Source organism: Phyllostomus hastatus, unplaced genomic scaffold, assembly GCF_019186645.2.
Source record: "Phyllostomus hastatus isolate PE091 unplaced genomic scaffold, TTU_PhHast_1.1 phas_scaffold_78, whole genome shotgun sequence".
NCBI classification, from domain to species: Eukaryota; Metazoa; Chordata; class Mammalia; order Chiroptera; family Phyllostomidae; genus Phyllostomus; species Phyllostomus hastatus.
In genome coordinates, this window is record NW_025334041.1 from 49,987,955 (window position 1) to 50,006,374 (window position 18,420).

Here is an 18,420-nt window from a genome sequence, read left to right on the forward strand (position 1 = left end):
AGCCCCACTCCTCAATGCTGGGGTATCTGTCCACACCATGCCCCTCTCCTTTCTTGGTAAATAAAAAGTTTATTCTTGCACTTTCTTTCCTTTGTGAATTCTTTCACAGACTCCGTCTTGCACTTTCTTTTCTTTGTGAATTCTTTCACAGACTCCGTCACTGACCATCTTAACACACACTATATACACCATATTTTGCAGTGTATAATGCTCACCAGCGTTTATGGTACCCATGGTATGTAATCGTTATGATGTATAATATGCAGCCTTATTTTTCCTTCAAAATTTTGGGCAAAAAGTGCGCATTAAACATGGCAAAATAGTATAGTTATTGCAAAGAAAGAATCAGACCTTAGATCTTTTTGCTTAATCTTGAATACAATGTTTTTCTTATGAAACCCTAAAATCTTATCTACCACCCCACCCGTTATTTACTCTACCAGGGAGGTGTGTTGTCCAACTGAGAAGGTAGAAGACAGTGTGTTGTCTACATATTGCCAGTTAGCCTACTTAGAGCAAGATGCTGGTGGTGTCAGTCTGTGGCCCCATCCCTTACACGACATTTGATATGGGGAGGGGAGGGGAGGAGGGCTGTAAAGTAGTAGTTAAGACCAAAGGCTTTGACCTCAAAGCTGCAGTCATCTTTCCCTTGTGAGACCACCGGGATATAGTCGTAATGTGTTATATTGTTGTAAAGATGAAATGAGGTAATGCCTGGAAAGTGCTGAAATTCCTCGGCCTAACCCAATCAAGATCTTGTCAAGCTTTACTGTCTGCAGCGTGCATTAAACTAAGGATACTCTCGTTTATTTCGTCTTCCCAGTGGATCGCATTGAAATTCCAGATACTTTTTTACCATCACCACTCCCCTGCCAAATTGTCCTGCAATTCCCTGCTGTCAAAAAGCACTATGCTCTTTACGACAGTGTACGACGCTGAGCCTCAAAGGAACGACTTTCCCGTTGGGTCCGGACAGCCCGGGCCAATCGCGCTGCTTCCGACCCGTGACGACAGCTGCGCTCGTGCATGCGCAAGGCTAGGAGACCTTGGCGAGGTGGTGGAACTTGGCGGAGGTGAAAGCTTTGGCGGAAAGGAAAGACCAGCGGCAAAATGCAGAGCTGGAGTCGTGTATGTTGTTCCTTGGCAAAGGTGAGGACGAGTAGGTGGGGTCATGCTGAGCCAGAGGCACAGAGACGCGCTGACAGGGTCCGGGACGCAGCCTAACTGATGGGAGTGGGAGAGGCCGATGGCCTGAGTGGGACTGTCCGCGGTCCCGCCCGTGAACCGGCTCAGCCCAGGGCCGCAGCGTGGAGGTTGGGACTCGGGTTCTGGAGAGGGCCCGTCGGTTTCAGGGCGGCCAGCAGTCACACACACTGCACTCCACTTCCAAGTCAGGGCTGTGGGGCGTGCGGTCGCATAGAGGCCTCTGTACCTTTGCAGGCTAAAGAAATTGCTCTTGTCCGGTCTGGCCTGGCTCTTCAAACCTATCCGTTCCTAATTTCGGTCCCTGCCTAACTTTCTGCTGTGGGCAGGTGACCTTGGAGCCACTGCTTGAAAGACCCAAACCCAGTCAGCCCCTACAGGTAGCCCTAGGAATTCCTCAAAACCCCTTTGCCGCTTTAAGCTAATCTCCCTTCATCTCTTTTCATCCGCGTACCAAATATAGCCAAATTGTATATATGTGGGATCGTGGCTGAGTACTACGTTGCTGGAGACCCTAAAGACAATAAGGCGTGAAACTCTTTGTTTTCGAAGATGAGTATCCTGCATTCCTGAAATTTGATGTGACATTGCTGGAAGCCATACATTTAGTGACGGCCAGAGCTCAGTCTCAGGACTCACATTTAGTCTGCGCCTCTTTGGTCTACCTTCGTGACCACAGGTGCAAGAATTGCCTTGGAATAGAGAACATTACTAGATCACTGTAGGTTTTGTCACTGCCTCCGTTTTCCTGATGTGGTCGGGGTATTTGCTTTTTTTTGTACCTCACTGTTCTAGGAAATAGTAGCTATCCATATTCAAAGATTGTGTGAACATTATTATGCAGTTTGTAAAGCTGCAGTAGCTCTTGAATATGAATATATTAGAACATTTTCCTAAACTCTCTAATTTTCTGTTCCTAGTTGATAATTCAGGAACATCTGCATAGATTTTACATGGTAGATTTGACTTAAGAAACAATAATTAGAAGAAAGGATTGTCATAATGTAGATTAATCAGATGCTTAGGTTAAAACTTTATTTTTAGGTTAAAACTTATTATTTGTAAAATAAAATAAACTTTTATTTTAGGTTAAAACTTGGGTTAAGAACTTTATTTTTGGCATTAAAATGATCCCTGGCACCAACAATTAGCCATGGTTTCTGAAAATTTAATAAAAATTAGCACCATCAAATAACATTTTTTATTAGGGTAAACATGAGATGTTTGACTATTTATAAGAAAAAGATAATGTGGTAAGCTGAGGTTGAAAAGTTTAAATAATTGCTGTTATCAAAGAGGAGAAATGGATGGTAACCTCTGGGTGGCAACTGAAAGTCCATCGATAATTAGTGCTTGATATATTTGCCCCAAATCACATGGGACCTTAAGTAATTTTTTGTTTATATAATAGGAGCATTTACTGTTTTTCTTCCAGAGAGGCCATTTCAGTCGAATATCTCATGGCATACAGGGAGTTTCTGCAGTGCCTCTAAGAACTTATGCAGATCAACCAAGTAAGTACCTAGTGAAACAGTTTCCCCTCAAAATTGTTCATGTATTTATTCACTTAAATGTTAATTGAAAACCTGGTGTGTTCTAGGTAATGAACAAGGTGAAGCCCTGTTCTTATGGAACTTCTAGTCTGGTTCCATAAAAGACAAATAATACACAAGTACCACATAAATATTTTGGGTTGTGATGGAAAATTAAAGCAGGTAATTGGAAGGAAAATCAATTATTTTAGATAAGGTGGCAGAGCTTTTCTGAATAGATATGTCTGACAAGTGCCTCAGTGAAGTGAGGGAGTGAGAAGGTGATTTCAGGCAAAGGGGAACATTAGTAAGAAGGATCTGAGGTGAGAATTCGATTGTGAGGTTTAAGGAATTGTAAAAGGCTGGTGTAGCTTGGCAGAGACCTGTAGAATGTAAAATCAGAGATCAGATGATGGAGGATTTGTAAGCCAGGCCAAGGGTTTGGATTTTACTCCAAGTGTGATGGGAAATCACTGAAGGATTTTGATCAGGAGGGTGATTTTATATATTGACATTTAAAAGTTCATTCTACCTGTTGGCCAGTTTGTGTTGGTGGTTTAACACTGCTTAGAATAGTGAGATGACGTTTTTCAAATCCTAAATGAAAGTCTTGATGGGCTTATCAAATCACATTTTAAAGAGTAGAAGGATGTGCCTGAAAGGGAGCTGTGGATTATGTGTTTTTCTTCCTTAAAATTTTTTTATGCCTTTGAAGTTTACATGAAGGATATGTGTTTTATTTTTAAAAGTATTTAAAACAGAAAGTTAATGGGATTGTAGTAAGGTATATTGGCCTCCAAGTACCAATGATATTGATTATCTGAAATTATCTCTTCTGACATATACTAGAATCACCCATGTAATTACAAGTAAAGTTACATGTCATGTCTTACAGCTTCATTGTACCAACCATTAGCTGGGGGAAACTGTGACCATCAGTCTCCCTGTATTCTGTGAAATAATTTTATTCTGTATCCTTAACTGTTGTCAAACTGTCATCATTCTGGAGATTTTATTCCTAGAAGAAAAAGTAGGGGGAGGATTCTGTCACTTGTAACCAGCAGTGAGTGATTTATACTAGCTTTTAATGGGTCAAGAAATCCTTAAAAAAATACTAACTTAATGGTAAGGAAATAAGTTGGACCATTGTACCCTTTGCCCCCTTTTTTTCTTTTCACTTTTATTGAAATACAATTGTCATACACCTTTTGTCTGTTTTAAGTGGGAATGTTATTTATTCTGCACTTACACAACAGTAGAAATGTTAGATACTCACTTCCAAAGCATGCAGTTAAAAACTTCATGGCTGATTCTGCACTCTCGGAATTATTCAACAAAGATTGTCTAGTGCCTTCTATCTACCGGGCAGTTTGCAGCAGGAACTTAGATTTTAATGGAATGAGGGTAGCTGAGCCCTCATGAATCAAACAGTTTAGTGATCCCTCGACATTGAGTTAATTATAAATTCCTTAGTACTTGTGTAGATGTAGTATGTAAAGTCCGGTTGGATATAGTAGCAAAAGTTTTTGCTTACATATTTATATTAATCTGAGGTATTTATTTAATGGCCAGGACTGTGACTCTTTTTTAGTACTTAAAATGGCACAGTAGGTACTCAATACATATTTATTCATTATTTCAACAAATCAGACTATCTATCTACTCTGTGCTAGTTGTTTGGGCTAGTTGCTAGGATATAGCAATGAACAAGACAGACAAGGTGCAGCTTTTATGGAATTCATAGTCCATTTGTGGAAGACAACTATCCAACCAATAATTAATTGTAATTATAATAAGGACTCCACAGGCTAAGCATAGGGAACTATGAAATCTACCTATAGATTGGGAATGTTCACAGAATTCTTTCCTAAGGAAATGATTTCAGTATCTGAAAATGGAGTGATAGGGTGTGGGAAGAGGTGTTCTAGGAAGAAGGTACAGCATGTTGGAATATTTTGAGTGAGGAAGGAGCATAGCACGTGAAAAGAGCCACTGTGGCTGAAATCTGTTGAAGACTGTGAATTGACTCTCCAAGTTAGGAAAGACCCTAACTCTTTATTTTAAGGGTAGTTGGAAAGTCACTGAAGTGTTTTAAGCAGGGGTGTAATATGCTTAGATTTGTTTTTAAAGATTATTCTGGTTGCAGATGGGAATGTTTATTGTAATTCTTTTTCTTTCTTTCATTAGACTGTAAGAACCAGGGCTATTACATTTAAAGGTAGTCCAAGAGCTTAGAGTAGTGCTGGTAATGTGAAATGCGTGCTGACAGGATTTATCTCTAAGTAGATGGAAAGAATGTACATAGGTAGATCAGTGCAATTCTGTGGGCATAAGCTAACAGTAATTCACTGTTGTTGAAGCTTAAACTGCATGGTATTAGTAAATAAGCAGAATGTGGTGGGAGATGAGACTGGAGAAATAGTTACTGAAGAGATTTTGATGCTGTATTTACGAACTTGGATTTTATCCAAGAGACGGGAACCAATGAAAAGTAGGGGAATGAGGTCCAAATTGGGTTTTAGCAGGGAGTAACACTGGTATAGCAGTGTGTAGGGTGTTTTGGAGGATGGGAATGAGACTGAAGGTTCCAAGACTAAGGTGGATCTGAGAAGGGGAGAAATATTTATTGAGTGCCTAATAGGCACCTGGCATCCTCCCAGGGTCTTGACATGCATTATCTCTGACCTCACAACCCTGAGATGTAGGTATTAACTGTCACTATTAATCCCTGTATTACATCGAAGCCCAGAGAGATTAAATAATTTGCCCAAGAAAATAAGAGGTGGTAGGCCTCATCTTTGAACTCAGGTTGTATTACTTCAAATCCTTTTTTCTTTTACTGTATTTCTCCTTCCTTATGGACTAGGTGGTTATAGGGTTATGATCAGAAAATCAAGTATTAGAATTCAAGATTTCAGAGGCAGAGCAGTTTCAGGGGGTGACAAGTATATGGAAGAAGGTCACTAAAATAAACTGAAGATTAAGGACATTGATAACTTAAAAACAGCAACCCTTCCTCTGCAATAAAACAAGTAAACCTAATGAAGTAGCTTTATACTCATTTAGTGAATCTGGTAATTAATGATTACGGTCTTATATATCTCTTCATATTCCTGTTTTCTTTTTAAAAACAATTTTCTTTTGATTTATCTACATTTTGATATGTGCCTATTTTCCCTTTGATATGTGCCTGTTTTCCCTAACTATAATGAAACGTTATTGAAGGTAGTGATGTTTTTCACATAGAGTAGGCATTTATAAATATTTATTGATTTCATTCTGAAAATGAAGGAGGTGCTTGTCATTTTAGTTTGAGTTCCTGATTGCTTAGGAAAATAAGGGGTTATCTGAATGTTTGGGAAGGCATGAGGACATATGGTATAGGCTTTAGAATCTAAAGAACCTAGTTTGAATCTTGGCTGGATCATTTGCTAGTTGTGCAACTTTATGCAAGTTAGTTACTCTCAGCCTTGTTTTCTCCCTGGTAAATGGAGGTAATAACTATGTAATAGAGATAATAATGAGGCTTAAATATGACAACGTGAAGCATTTAGCTCACTGCCTGACACACAGTAAATTACCCAACATGGCAGATATTATTGCAGACTGACTTCTTAATATACCTCTTATAATTTGTTGATGATTACAGTTTATTTATAACCTGACACCTTTATTTCAGTGTAGCCTTAATAATGTAGTATCTTTGTTTTTCTCAGTGATATAAGTAACATTTGTATAATAATTGTAGGGCACTTCTTCCTGCTTTTTCTCTTTCAGTTCATTTTATGGCATTAACTGCCATGTTTCTAAAGTCCGTCACCTCTCAGTTTACCATTTTTTGAAGTATCAATCTAATAGCTTTCTTCTGGTATTTCACTGCCACCTGAAATGCAGCTTGCTGTCTAGCTGTCTGCCATTTTTGCTGACTTAATCATTTTTTCCTCCTTCTATCAATTTGTAGATCCTTTCCAGTTTTTCTTTTTTCTTTAAAATCTGGTACTAATTTTATAAAATTTTCTATTAAATATTCCTTAATGTGTTTCATTTAACGACTTTGTTATATCCTTATTTTAAAAACTATATATTAGAACCAAGCTGAGAAATATTTCTTGACAAGGTAAGTCAGAATCATGTATTGTAAACTTCCATTTGTATGCACCTTTGGTATAGCTGAGAGCTAGCTGGTTTGTTTTTCCCAAAATTTTGTTATGAAAAATTGCAAACATTAGAAAAGTAGAAATTTTACTCTACTTACATTGTCACATGTGCCCGTAGATTTATCCATCAGTACATCTTGTTTTTTGGTGTGTTTCAAAGTAAATTTCAGATATCAGTATACTTCACCTAAATACTGGTTTATTCTTGAAGTTTTGTCACTGGACCATACCCTCCTGTATTCTCAGCTTACAAATCTTTAGATAAAGACTTTTCTGTTTGCCATTTATTTTTTGCGTGCCCAAGTACTCTAGCAGTATTCTGGTGGAATGTTTCATCTTTAGTGAGAAGTGAACTGTTTTGAGTTTTTGGTATTTTTTGTAGTTAAAATTCTGCCCTGGCCAGGTACCCAGTAGGTTAAAGCGTTTGTCTTGATAATGCCACACTGATGGTTCAATCTCTGGTCAGGGCACATACAAGAAGCAACCAATGAATTTGTAAATAAGTAGAACAACAAATAGATGTGTGTTTTTTTTCTCTCTCTCCCCCCTCCCTCTTTCCCTTTCTCCCTCCTCCATCCCTCCCTCCCCCTTCCCTCTCTCTTTTCTTCCTCTCTTTCTCTAAAGTCAATAAATGAAAAATCAAAAAGAAAAACTTTAGTAAATTGGGAAATAAAACTCTAGTTTTTCTTAGCTTTTACATGTTTAAGTTTTATATAAACCTATATATTATAGTTAGAAAAGCTGTTAAAAGTACAGCAAAGAAACCTGTTTTTGTAGCTTTTACTTACATTACTGTGAAATTAAAAATTAGAACCCAAATTAAGGGATATTGTTTAGGTCATTGTTTGGTTGAAGATTTGAAAATATGGAAAGGAAGAAGTAAAAATGTCATTATTTACAGATGACATGATGCTCTATATAGAGAACCCCAAAGATTCTACCAAAAAACTACTATAAGTGATAAATGAATTCAGTGAAGTAGTAGGATACATAATAAATATTCAGAAATCAATTGCTTTTTTATACACCAAGAATGAACTATTAGGGAAACCAAGAAGACAGTCTCATTCACAATTGCTTCAAAAAGAATAAAATACCTAGGAATAAATTTAACCAAGCACGTAAAAGACCTGTACTCAGAATTATAAGACACTGAAGAAAGAAATTGAAGAAGACACAAATAAGTAGAAGGTTATACCATGTTTATGGATAGTAACAATTAACATCATTAAAATGTCCACACTACCCAAAGCTGTCTATAGATTCAGCACAATTCCTATCAAGATACTAATGGTGTATTTCACAGAACTGGAACAAATATTCCAAAAATTTGTGCGGAACTATAAAAGACCCCGAATAGCCACAGCAATCTTGAGAAAGAAAAACAAAGTTGGAGGAATCATGCTACCTGATACCAAACTATAGTACAAGGCCATACCAATCAAAACAACATGGTACGGGCCCCAAAACAGGTATAGATCAATGGAACAATATAGAAAGCCAGAAATTAACCCATGCCTTTATGGTCAATTAATATTTTACAAAGGAGGCAAAAACATAAAATGGAGTAAAGGTAGTCTGTTCAATAAATGGAGTTGGGAAAATTGGACAGATAGAAATGTGCAAAAAAATGAAACTAGACCACTTTCTTACATTATACATACTAATAAACTCAAATGGATTAAAGACTTAAACGCTAGACTTGAAATGATAAAAATCTTGCACATTTCTTGTAGCCATATTTTTTCTGATATATCTCCTTGGGCAAGGGAAACAAGAAAACAAATGAGTAGAACTATATCAAACTAAAATGTTTTGGCACAGCAAATGAAACTTGCAACAAAATGAAGACAACACATTGAATGGGAAAACATATTCGCCAATGATGACATCTGATAAAGAGTTAACATCCAAAATGTATAAAGAACTTATGAAACTCACACCAACCCCCGCCCCACGAACAATCCAATTAAAAAAAATGAGCAAAGGACCTGAGTAGACACTTCTCCAAAGAAGACATAAGATGGCCAATGGACATGTGAAAAGATACTCCATGTCACTAACCATCAGATAAATACAAATTAATGCAATATCACCTCATACTGGTCAGAATGGCTATCATCAGTAAATCAACAAACAAGCCACTGCGGAAAGCAATATGCAGTTACCTCAAATTAGATATGGAACTGCCTTATAACCCAGCGATACCACTTCTAGGAATATATCTGAAGAAACTTGAAACACTAATTTGAAAGAATATATGCATGCCTGTGTTCATTGCAGTGTTGTTTACAATAGTCAAGATTTGGAAGCAACCCAAATATCCACCAGTAAATGAGTGGATAAAAAAAGCTGTGGTACATTTACACATTGGAATACTACTTGGCCATAAAAGAGAAGGAACTTTTATCCTTTGTATGGTAAGCATGAGACTGCATGGTTGGACCTGGAGAACATTATGCTAAGTGAAATAAGACAGAGAAGGACAAATACCATGTGATTTCACTCATGTGGAATCTAATGAACAAACTGAACTAATGAAATTGGAACAGACTTATAGATAGAGAACAGACTGACCACTGTCAGAGGGATGGGGGTTAAGGGAGGCCGCTGGTTGCAGGGGCTGGGTGAAAAAGGTGAAGCAAAAAAAAAAAACACCATAGACACAGACAACAGTGAAGTGATTATCAGTGGGAAAGGGGGGTGAAGGGAGGTAGAAGAGGGTATAGAGGGAATAAATGGTGATGGAAGGAGGCTTGACTTGGTGAACACGTGATACAAACTACAGGTGATACAGAATTGTACACCTGAAACCTATATAATTATATTAACCAATGTTACCCCACTATAAAAAGGAAAAAAATTTTGAAAATAGAAATACACATTATTATACATTTAATTCTTAACATGACTTAGTGAACCAAGTAGTGTGGTTAAAAAGCACAAATGGATCAGTAAAAATAGAAACAATACTTTTTTTAATGTATTGGACTAGCTGTATTTTGTTCTTGTATTGAGTAGTTCTAATTATCATTGATATAACGAAGGAGAATCACTGCTTTTCATTTATTCAGTGGAAAGATTCATAAATTTTTGTGGATAATTGGGTTCAATAACTTCTTAGTCATCTTCCCGTACAGTTCCATTTCTGTTCAAGGCCAGCAAAGGTCTTTTTTTGTTGTTGTTGAATAATAATAGCACTCCCATCCCCTCAGTGTTGTGTGTTTTGTGGGGGATGGGATGATAAGAAATTTAAATTGCTTTTTTTTATGTCAGAATATAGCTACTATGTAGGGAATACTTACGTATCTTCCAGGTACTATACCAAGCTGTTTACATTGACTTTTTAATTCTGTATTACAACCCTGGGAGGTAGATATTTTGTGGTCTTTATTTTTCAGATAAAGAAACTGAAGGTGAAGCTGATTTAATTACTCACCTAAGGTTGGATAGCTAATAAAGCTTGATTGTTGCTCTTGGGGATTTTAGTTTTATGGTAGTTTAAATCGAGGAAAGGAAAATGACTATATTGATTAATGGAAAAACCCCTGGAAGTAGAGACAAAAAGCTTAGTTTGTCTCTGCTAGTTGCTTGCCACATGACCTTGGGCAAGTTAATTGACTTCGCTGAACCTGTGTTTCTTATCTGTGAAATGGTAGATATATGCCATTCTTACCTTTCTCATAGAAGGTCTGAGAATTAAACATCATAATATGTGAAAGTGTATTATAAAGTGTTAAAAACTGCTAAATGGTATTGTAATTGGGTTGTAAGGACAGTAGAGGGGAATGAGAAGGGACACTCTCCTAAATTATAAAAGTTGGATTGAGGAGAATGGGAATAATTGGAATCATTTTGTACATTTTTATTGTGATTATTATATTCCTAAAGGTGCTACTCAGAGTTAATTCTTAATTTTTTGTGTTTATATGATAAATATCGAGAATAGTTAATTGAATGTTCTGGTTAGCCTATTATCTTAAACTCTATAAAATTTCTCAGTATTAAAATAATGTTTAAAACATACTTGCCATGTGTTACAGGGAAGCTGATTCTCCTTCCCCTGATATCTTAGAAGTTAAGAACCTGAAAGAGATAATCACTCTTTAAGTTTATTCACCTTACTAAGTTATTACTTTATTTAATGCAATGTTGTTATTTCTGGATTACAGAAAAATTAAGTGACTTGGTTTTACAGCTAATAAGTGTCAGAGCTGAGATTGAAAGCCAGGTATGTCAGATTTGATAGCTCAGGTTCTTTCCTTTGTATAGATGTATGTATTCCAGTGTTACCAAATTCCTGTCCATTATCAGTAAGTAAAATCGTATGGAATTTAGCATGGTTGGTAGATACACAATTCAGTAGTATTTCCATATCCCACAGTGAACAAATGGAAAATGAAATATAAAAATCTGTGCCATTTTCAGTTATATCAGGGAAACTAAGTACCTAGGAATAAAACAGTAGCTTTTTTTTTTTTTTGGAATGAACTGTTTTTGGTCAGTATTGAGCAATTTACTGTTTTATATCAATTTGCTTTTGTTGTAGTTGATGCTGATGTGACAGTGGTGGGTTCTGGTCCTGGAGGGTATGTTGCTGCTATTAAAGCTGCTCAGTTAGGCTTCAAGGTAAGGGTGAGACTAAAACTGGGTTTTTATTTGGGGAGAGTTGATCATATTCACAAAATACTTGGCAGGTAGATAATGTAAATAATTTCTTAATCCTATACATTCTATTTAGTCCTGAGACTAATGAAGAGGGGGTTCATTAGTATTTTCATGAAATGGAAAGAGAAGCCAATTTTTCCCTTTCCTCCAATGCTTTTGATTTTGGCTTCTAAACACACTTTGAAAGATAGAGTAATAGAGCTGAAAGCATGTATTTGCTAATGGTAAACAAAAATATCTCTTAGAGTAAGTCACTTTTGGTGGGTTAGCTTGAGTTTTTTATTCAAATAATAGATTATAATGGACTATATTTTATTCTAAAAAACACAGCTTGAATAGCTTTTTTGTAGAGGAAGGAAGGCATTTTAGTGAACTGAAGCATGGCAGCTTATATGCAGTTAAATAATGTTTTCTTTGGTTGTAGACAGTCTGCGTCGAGAAAAATGAAACACTTGGTGGAACATGCTTGAATGTTGGTTGTATTCCTTCCAAGGTGAGCATACATTTTTGTACCATGAACAGGTTTCTTTCTTTGGCCACCAACTAGAAGGATATATTGAGACTAGATTTTAGACTAATAACAGTTATTAAAAAAATAAACAACCCCTGGACGATTAAAAAACATGGTTTCCATTTGTAAAACTTAGAGAGCTGTCACCAGTTAGCCATACATTCCTGAAAGAGCTTCCTTGTCTGAGAATACCTAGCATTTCCATTCAGCCAGCCTCTGATGTTACATTTTTTTCCCCCTTTCCTTTACCATTAAAATAGATAATAGTAAATTCTTTTAGGGACTTTAAATATTTAGTAAGCATGACTGCCTTTTGTACCTGCCACCCTGAAATGTGTACTTAATACCTTTGCTTTTAAAGAAAATAAAGATGTTTTGTTTTTTCATTCTTATTTGTTAAACATTTTAATGTCATTGTTTGTCTTAGATTAATTACAGAAATTGTGTTGGTGTGGTCATATGTACTGTTATTCTGTGTACAGACTGTCATTTTCTAAGTGTGGATTGCATATAGTCTGCATTTGAAAATTAATAGTCTTGTCTTATTTTAGGCTTTATTAAATAACTCTCATTATTACCACATGGCCCATGGAAAAGATTTTGCATCTAGGGGAATTGAAAGTAAGTATACTTTTCATATTTAGCGATATTACCAGCCATGCTTGACTTGACTTTTCTGGCTAAAGATGTGTGTCTGATACATGTGTAATAAATATTTAGTGAGGGAAGAGTAGGAAGAAGATCTTAAAAATGTAAAGAGATTTATTTAAGAAATGCGGCTTAATCCAGATTTCCACCATGACATCTTCTGTTCTTTTGTCAGCTTTTGCATGAAGTCTGTGTATGTGTAGTCAGTTTTAATTTTCCTTAAATCTGTAAATCACTGGGTTGGCTGCTGGATTCCTAAGTGCTATGGGCAGATGAAGGAAGGAAGGTCTACCTGAGTTGTTAGCAGTGGAAAGAACAGAGGAGAGAGGGAGGGATGTAGTATAGTGGAAAAAGACATTTCTTAACATTTTAATTTGGTTTGTCTGGTCTTCTGACATTCTTTTTGGGTGGTTATTTCATTCTTTCTCTCTAATGATTGTTGTTGACAATTATATCCAGAAAAGTAGTCTGTTCTAGAAACAGCTTTGACACATATGGGAAAGCTGTTTTTATTCTTCATTTGTTTCTTTGTAGCAGTAGGTTTCTGAAAGAATGAGCTATAATGTAGGCAGTGCTTTGAGCACAAAGGTGATGTGTATACACTAAAGCAAATACTGAATTAAACTAAATGAAGAGTGGAATGAAAGCCTATTTTCCTTACCTACTAAGGAAAGAAGAGACAGTGTTAGTCAAGAGACATGCATTGTAGGCACAGGTTCATGTTCTAGCTTGTGACCTTAGGTATACCAAATCTCTCAGGATCTTTGCTTTCTTACCTCTTAAGGTGCTTTTGATTTCATGAGCTGATTTCTAAGATATCCTTCTAAAGTTCTGTGAGTTGAGTTTATCTTATATTGTTGCTTCAGAGTTCTCTTCTGAGTTAAATGAGCGATTAAACTCTTAAGCTCCTGTATTTGAAGTTTTCTCTGTGTGTATTTTTACTAGTTTTTATTTCATGAAATTTAGCATTTTCTTTGTATTTAAAACTTCAGGTGATGATTTACTTTGCCATGTATGTTTAAATCTCTTCTAGACTTATGATCATCATAAGGTGTTTGGAGAATATGGTGTCACATTGGGATATCATGTTTTATTTTGGACTGCATTTTTCCCTAAGGTGGATTTTTTTATAGTGATTGATAGGATATGTTACTGATATGATGCTATTGGCCTTTTACCAGCTAGGATTATTGTAACAGTTATTAAATTTAAAAATGTTAATACTGCCTTTTATATAGTTCTGTAAGCATTAGGCTGAAATTTTCCAGACCTTGATTAGTGAAAAATGTCATACATTGCTTTAAGAATTTAGCTAAGTACTAAAGATTTATTTAACAAATTACAGTGTCTGAAGTTCGCTTGAATTTAGAGAAGATGATGGAGCAGAAGAGTAGTGCAGTAAAAGCTTTAACAGGTGGAATTGCCCACTTATTCAAACAGAATAAGGTCAGTGTGTTTAATGTTCATATTTTTGCTTTATTTCATATATACATTAAACATTGCTTTATGCTGATAGGGCGATGCCATTAGAACTTGACTGCTGGGGGATAGTTACTTAATTTAAGTATGCTAACCTGGAGTAGATTTCCCTGACATACATAACAAATGTCTTGCTGCTCCATGTATAATATTACCAAGTAAGGAAGCATTTTGTGTTGGATAAATTATTTAATAGAGTAATTTTTTGCTGTTAACCATGTTTGTCAGAAAATTTATTTTAAACTTGTGAATTTCTATATTTTATAAAGGTTGTCCATGTAAATGGATATGGAAAGATAACTGGTAAAAATCAGGTCACTGCTACGAAAGCTGATGGCAGCACTCAAGTTATTGATACAAAGAATATTCTTATAGCTACAGGTTCAGAAGTTACTCCTTTTCCTGGAATCACGGTATTTGTGTTTTTCACAATTGTCAAAACCTTCCTTCAGAAGTATTGGGCTGGCCAAAAAGTCCTTTAATGTTTTTTCCAGACGATGGCTCTGGTAGTGCTTAGTTGTCTTTAACTTCATTTGAAACAATATTGTTAGATTGTATTGTGACATCTGTCATACTAGTGTGTGTTTTTAAATATTATCAAAATTGGTGAATTTTTGTGTAGCCATTTTAATATTGAAGATAGAAGAAAATAAGCAATATTTTTGGTATATTATGTTTTATTATTTCCAGAAAGGTAAAAATGCAAATACAACTGATGCACAAAAAAAAGATTTCTGCAGTGTATGGAGAAGGTGCTGTGACTCATCAAACATGTCAAAAGTAGTTTGTGAAGATTCTTGGTACTACTGACATTTTCGCTAAATAATTCTTTATAAGAGAGCTGTGGGGCTGTCTTATGCATTGGAAGATGTTTAGCCGCACTTTGACCTCTACCCACTAGATGCCAATAGTGGGAGATGGCTGACATACTCAAAATATCCAGATCACTAAAGTTATTGGTGAAAATGAAAAAATGTGTCTTTTATTTTACAGGGAAATAGTAACAAGCTTTTTGACCAACCCAATACATATTATAAACTACTTTATTGATGTGATTTATGAACTTTGAGAGCTTTCTGACTAAAATACTGTATGTTGACAGTCATTCAACTTTGGGAAGTTGCCTGTCTTTATTCTCTAATGATTTTGACCAGAAATACAACACCTTACATTAAGATGTATTTCAATTTAATATGAAGTTTAAATTGACCATTTTGTTTTGATATGCTGAAAGATAAAATTTTAGGTATTTTAATTTTTAATTGAGTATATGGACAGAAGTCATAGATACTTCAAAACAAATAAATGACTTAGTATTTTTAGTGATTGTACTGAATGAAATACTAGTTTGTAAATCAGTAGGTTTTTAAAAATAATTTTGATTGTATCCTTTTTATTTAATAGATTGATGAAGACACAATAGTGTCATCTACAGGTGCTTTATCTTTAAAAAAAGTTCCAGAAAAGATGGTTGTCATTGGTGCAGGAGTAATAGGTGTAGAATTGGTAAGTGATGTCTTTTCTGTCTCTTATTAAGTCCTTGGGGTTGGAAGTGACATAATGATCCTCTGTTTGACTATTTGTATAATATTGCATGCAGAGCAGCATTGGGTTTTCCTTAAATACTTCTAATAGTAAAGAGTTTTCAAGATATTTATGTAATCATCAGGTAATAGAACATTCTCTTTCATTTTGAAATTTGTTTCCCTCTGTCTTCCACCTTTCCTGTTCCCTAGAACTTGAGTAATTTTTAAAAAATTGTTGACAGCCCTTTATCCTTTCAGAAGGCAACTCTCATTCTAAGCAAATTGCATTTCAGATAAAGACTATGACTTATATGATCTGGCTCCTCCCTTCCTTGCCATCCTCATCTCATTCCCTCTAACTTACATATTAGAACTGTCAAACTATTTGCAGTTCTCTGAATCATGCCATTTCATACATTCTCTCTGCCTTGTTCTTCCTTTTTGTCCATCTGCCAGCTTTGCTGTATTTCCAGTAACCTCTTCCCTCAATTTCAGTTCTCTTTTCCCAGGGCAATTTTACCTTACAATCACCAAAAATTGCTCTACTTCTAAAATGACAAATTTAGACATTTGATTCTCTAACCATAAATTCCTTTCTTCTCTTATTCAGTTATTTGTATTAAACAGGCTTTTTAACTTTATCAGGTTTTCTGGTCCATAGATCCCTCTTTGTTTTTACTGTCTTCCCTTTCCTGTCTTGACTGCTTTCCAGTTCAGTTTAGATTCCATAGTCCATCCCTTCAACCGTTGTCTTATAGGGGTTCTTTGCCTTGCTGTCATATGTGCTTGACAAAACTCTTGGTCCTGCCTTCTTCATGCTGTATCCAGGCTGTTGACTATACCAGGAGAAAAACATACCCTGCAGATTAACGCCTATATAAATTCTTGGTCATAAATCTCAACAAAAATCTCAACCTCTTGACACTCCCATTATTACCCTAGTTGGCACACTCTCCTGGTGTCTATAGTGACTGTTTCATTTCCCATTTGTCTCTAACCTCTGTCAGTACACACTGTCTTCCCCTGCCTGCAGATGACCTTGTTTGCTAACTATCACAATAAAGAGAAACCATGAGATAAAAACTACCTCAGTTTGATGCCCCAGGTTTGAAAATATTTTTACCTGTTGTCATGCCCATTCCCTTGATCTTCTCTTCTGTAACGGTGGAAATGCTATTTTCCCTAAGATGAAGCCCTTCACCTCTGCTTAGTATTGAATTGTCTCCTGCCCTCTCAGGATCTCAGCTTTGTGATTTTTATTTTTGCATTTTTTTTTTTAAAGATTTTTATTTATTTATTTTTAGAGAGGGAAGGAGAGAGAGAGAGAGAGAGAGAGAGAGAGAGAGAGAGAGAGAGAGAGAGAAACATCAATGTGTGGTTGCTGGGGGTCATGGCCTGCAACCAGGCATGTACCCTGACTGGGAATCAAACCTACGACACTTTGGTTCGCAGCCTGCACTCAATCCACTGAGCTACGCCAGCCAGGGCTGCATTTTTTTTTAATTCTTGAAACTCTCCCCTGCTTTCGCTTACTTCTCATTTATGTTTTTTTTATTTTTTTTAATCTTCCCTTGAGGGAATGTTTATTGAATTTTTTGAGAGAGGGAGAGGGAGACAGAGAAACATCATTGTAAGAGAGAAACATTGATTGGTTGCCTCCCGTATTGCCCCCACCCAGGGGTTGAACCTTCATCATTTTTGGTGTACAGGATGACACTCCAGTCAGCTGAGCCACCTGGCCAGGGCTCTTCTCATTTACATTTAAGCAAGCATCTCTGGGCATCCATGTGCTATTCATACATGTTCATATGCATTTGCACTCAGAGACACAAGCTGTGTGCACATAAATAAGCCTTCTGTTGATCCCACATCCTCCTTCAGTTATTCCCTTTCACCTTCTTTTCACAACCAAACTTCTTTGAAAGGGTAGACCAGCTGTATTGCACCAACTCCCACTCACTCCTTAGTCAGTGGCTTCTTGTGCCATCAAATTGCATTTGAACAGGACATGAGTGGATCTCTTACTTAGTCCAGTGAACTGTTTTCTTTACTGCTTTATTTGGTAGCAGTCAGCACTGCTGATTTTCTTGGTTTTGAAACTCTTCTCTGATTGCATACTCTGTTGATTTTCTCTCTCCCTTTGGGCTGACTTCTGTATTTTCTGTGTACGTTTCCCTTTCTTGGCCTTCCCTTGAATTATTAGTATTACCCTAGATTCTGTCTCAGTATTCTATCCCAGACCCTTTTTCTTGTCTTTCTACAGAGTATTTTCTTCACTCCTATCTCAGTTACCTAAGGACTTACAAATATTTGCAACCTAGTTCTTCTTCTTTGCCTCTAAACTTTATATCTGAATGCCTACCAGCATTGCTCTATTTGTAGGTCTCTTTGGTCCTCATTTCTGTAAACATATAATTTAACCTTTGCCTCTCCCTCCTCTGTCCTTTGTCCCAAAGCAAACAAAACCAAATCTATTCTGGGACTTCTGGCAATATGGAGGCATAGGTAGATACACTTTGTCTCCTCACACAACCAAAAGAAGGACAACAACAAATTTAAAAACGAAAAGTAACCAGACTGCCAGAAAATCAAACTGTATGGTAGTCTGACAACCAAAGAGTTAAAGAAGAAACATTCATTCAGACTGGTAGGGTGGAGAGGATACAGCAAGGTTGCCGCTGGGTAATGGGCGGGCA

The 18,420-nt window shown here is 36.3% G+C and overlaps 1 protein-coding gene across 2 annotated transcripts in view; it reads left to right on the forward strand.

Moving 5' to 3' along the window:
- The first annotated feature begins 990 nt into the window (after positions 1-990).
- The window catches only part of DLD (dihydrolipoamide dehydrogenase), a 33,441-nt gene continuing 16,011 nt past the window's right edge, over positions 991-18,420 (forward strand). Inside the window, exons 1-8 of one of the 2 annotated variants that reach the window (XM_045828270.1) lie at positions 991-1,149; positions 2,639-2,717; positions 11,439-11,521; positions 11,985-12,053; positions 12,623-12,692; positions 14,065-14,165; positions 14,468-14,611; positions 15,603-15,704. In XM_045828270.1, coding sequence (XP_045684226.1) covers positions 1,111-1,149; positions 2,639-2,717; positions 11,439-11,521; positions 11,985-12,053; positions 12,623-12,692; positions 14,065-14,165; positions 14,468-14,611; positions 15,603-15,704 — 687 coding nt within the window. In that variant the 5' untranslated portion in view covers positions 991-1,110. The remainder of the gene's footprint in view (positions 1,150-2,638; positions 2,718-11,438; positions 11,522-11,984; positions 12,054-12,622; positions 12,693-14,064; positions 14,166-14,467; positions 14,612-15,602; positions 15,705-18,420) is intronic. The other variant, XM_045828271.1, reaches the window with a different exon arrangement.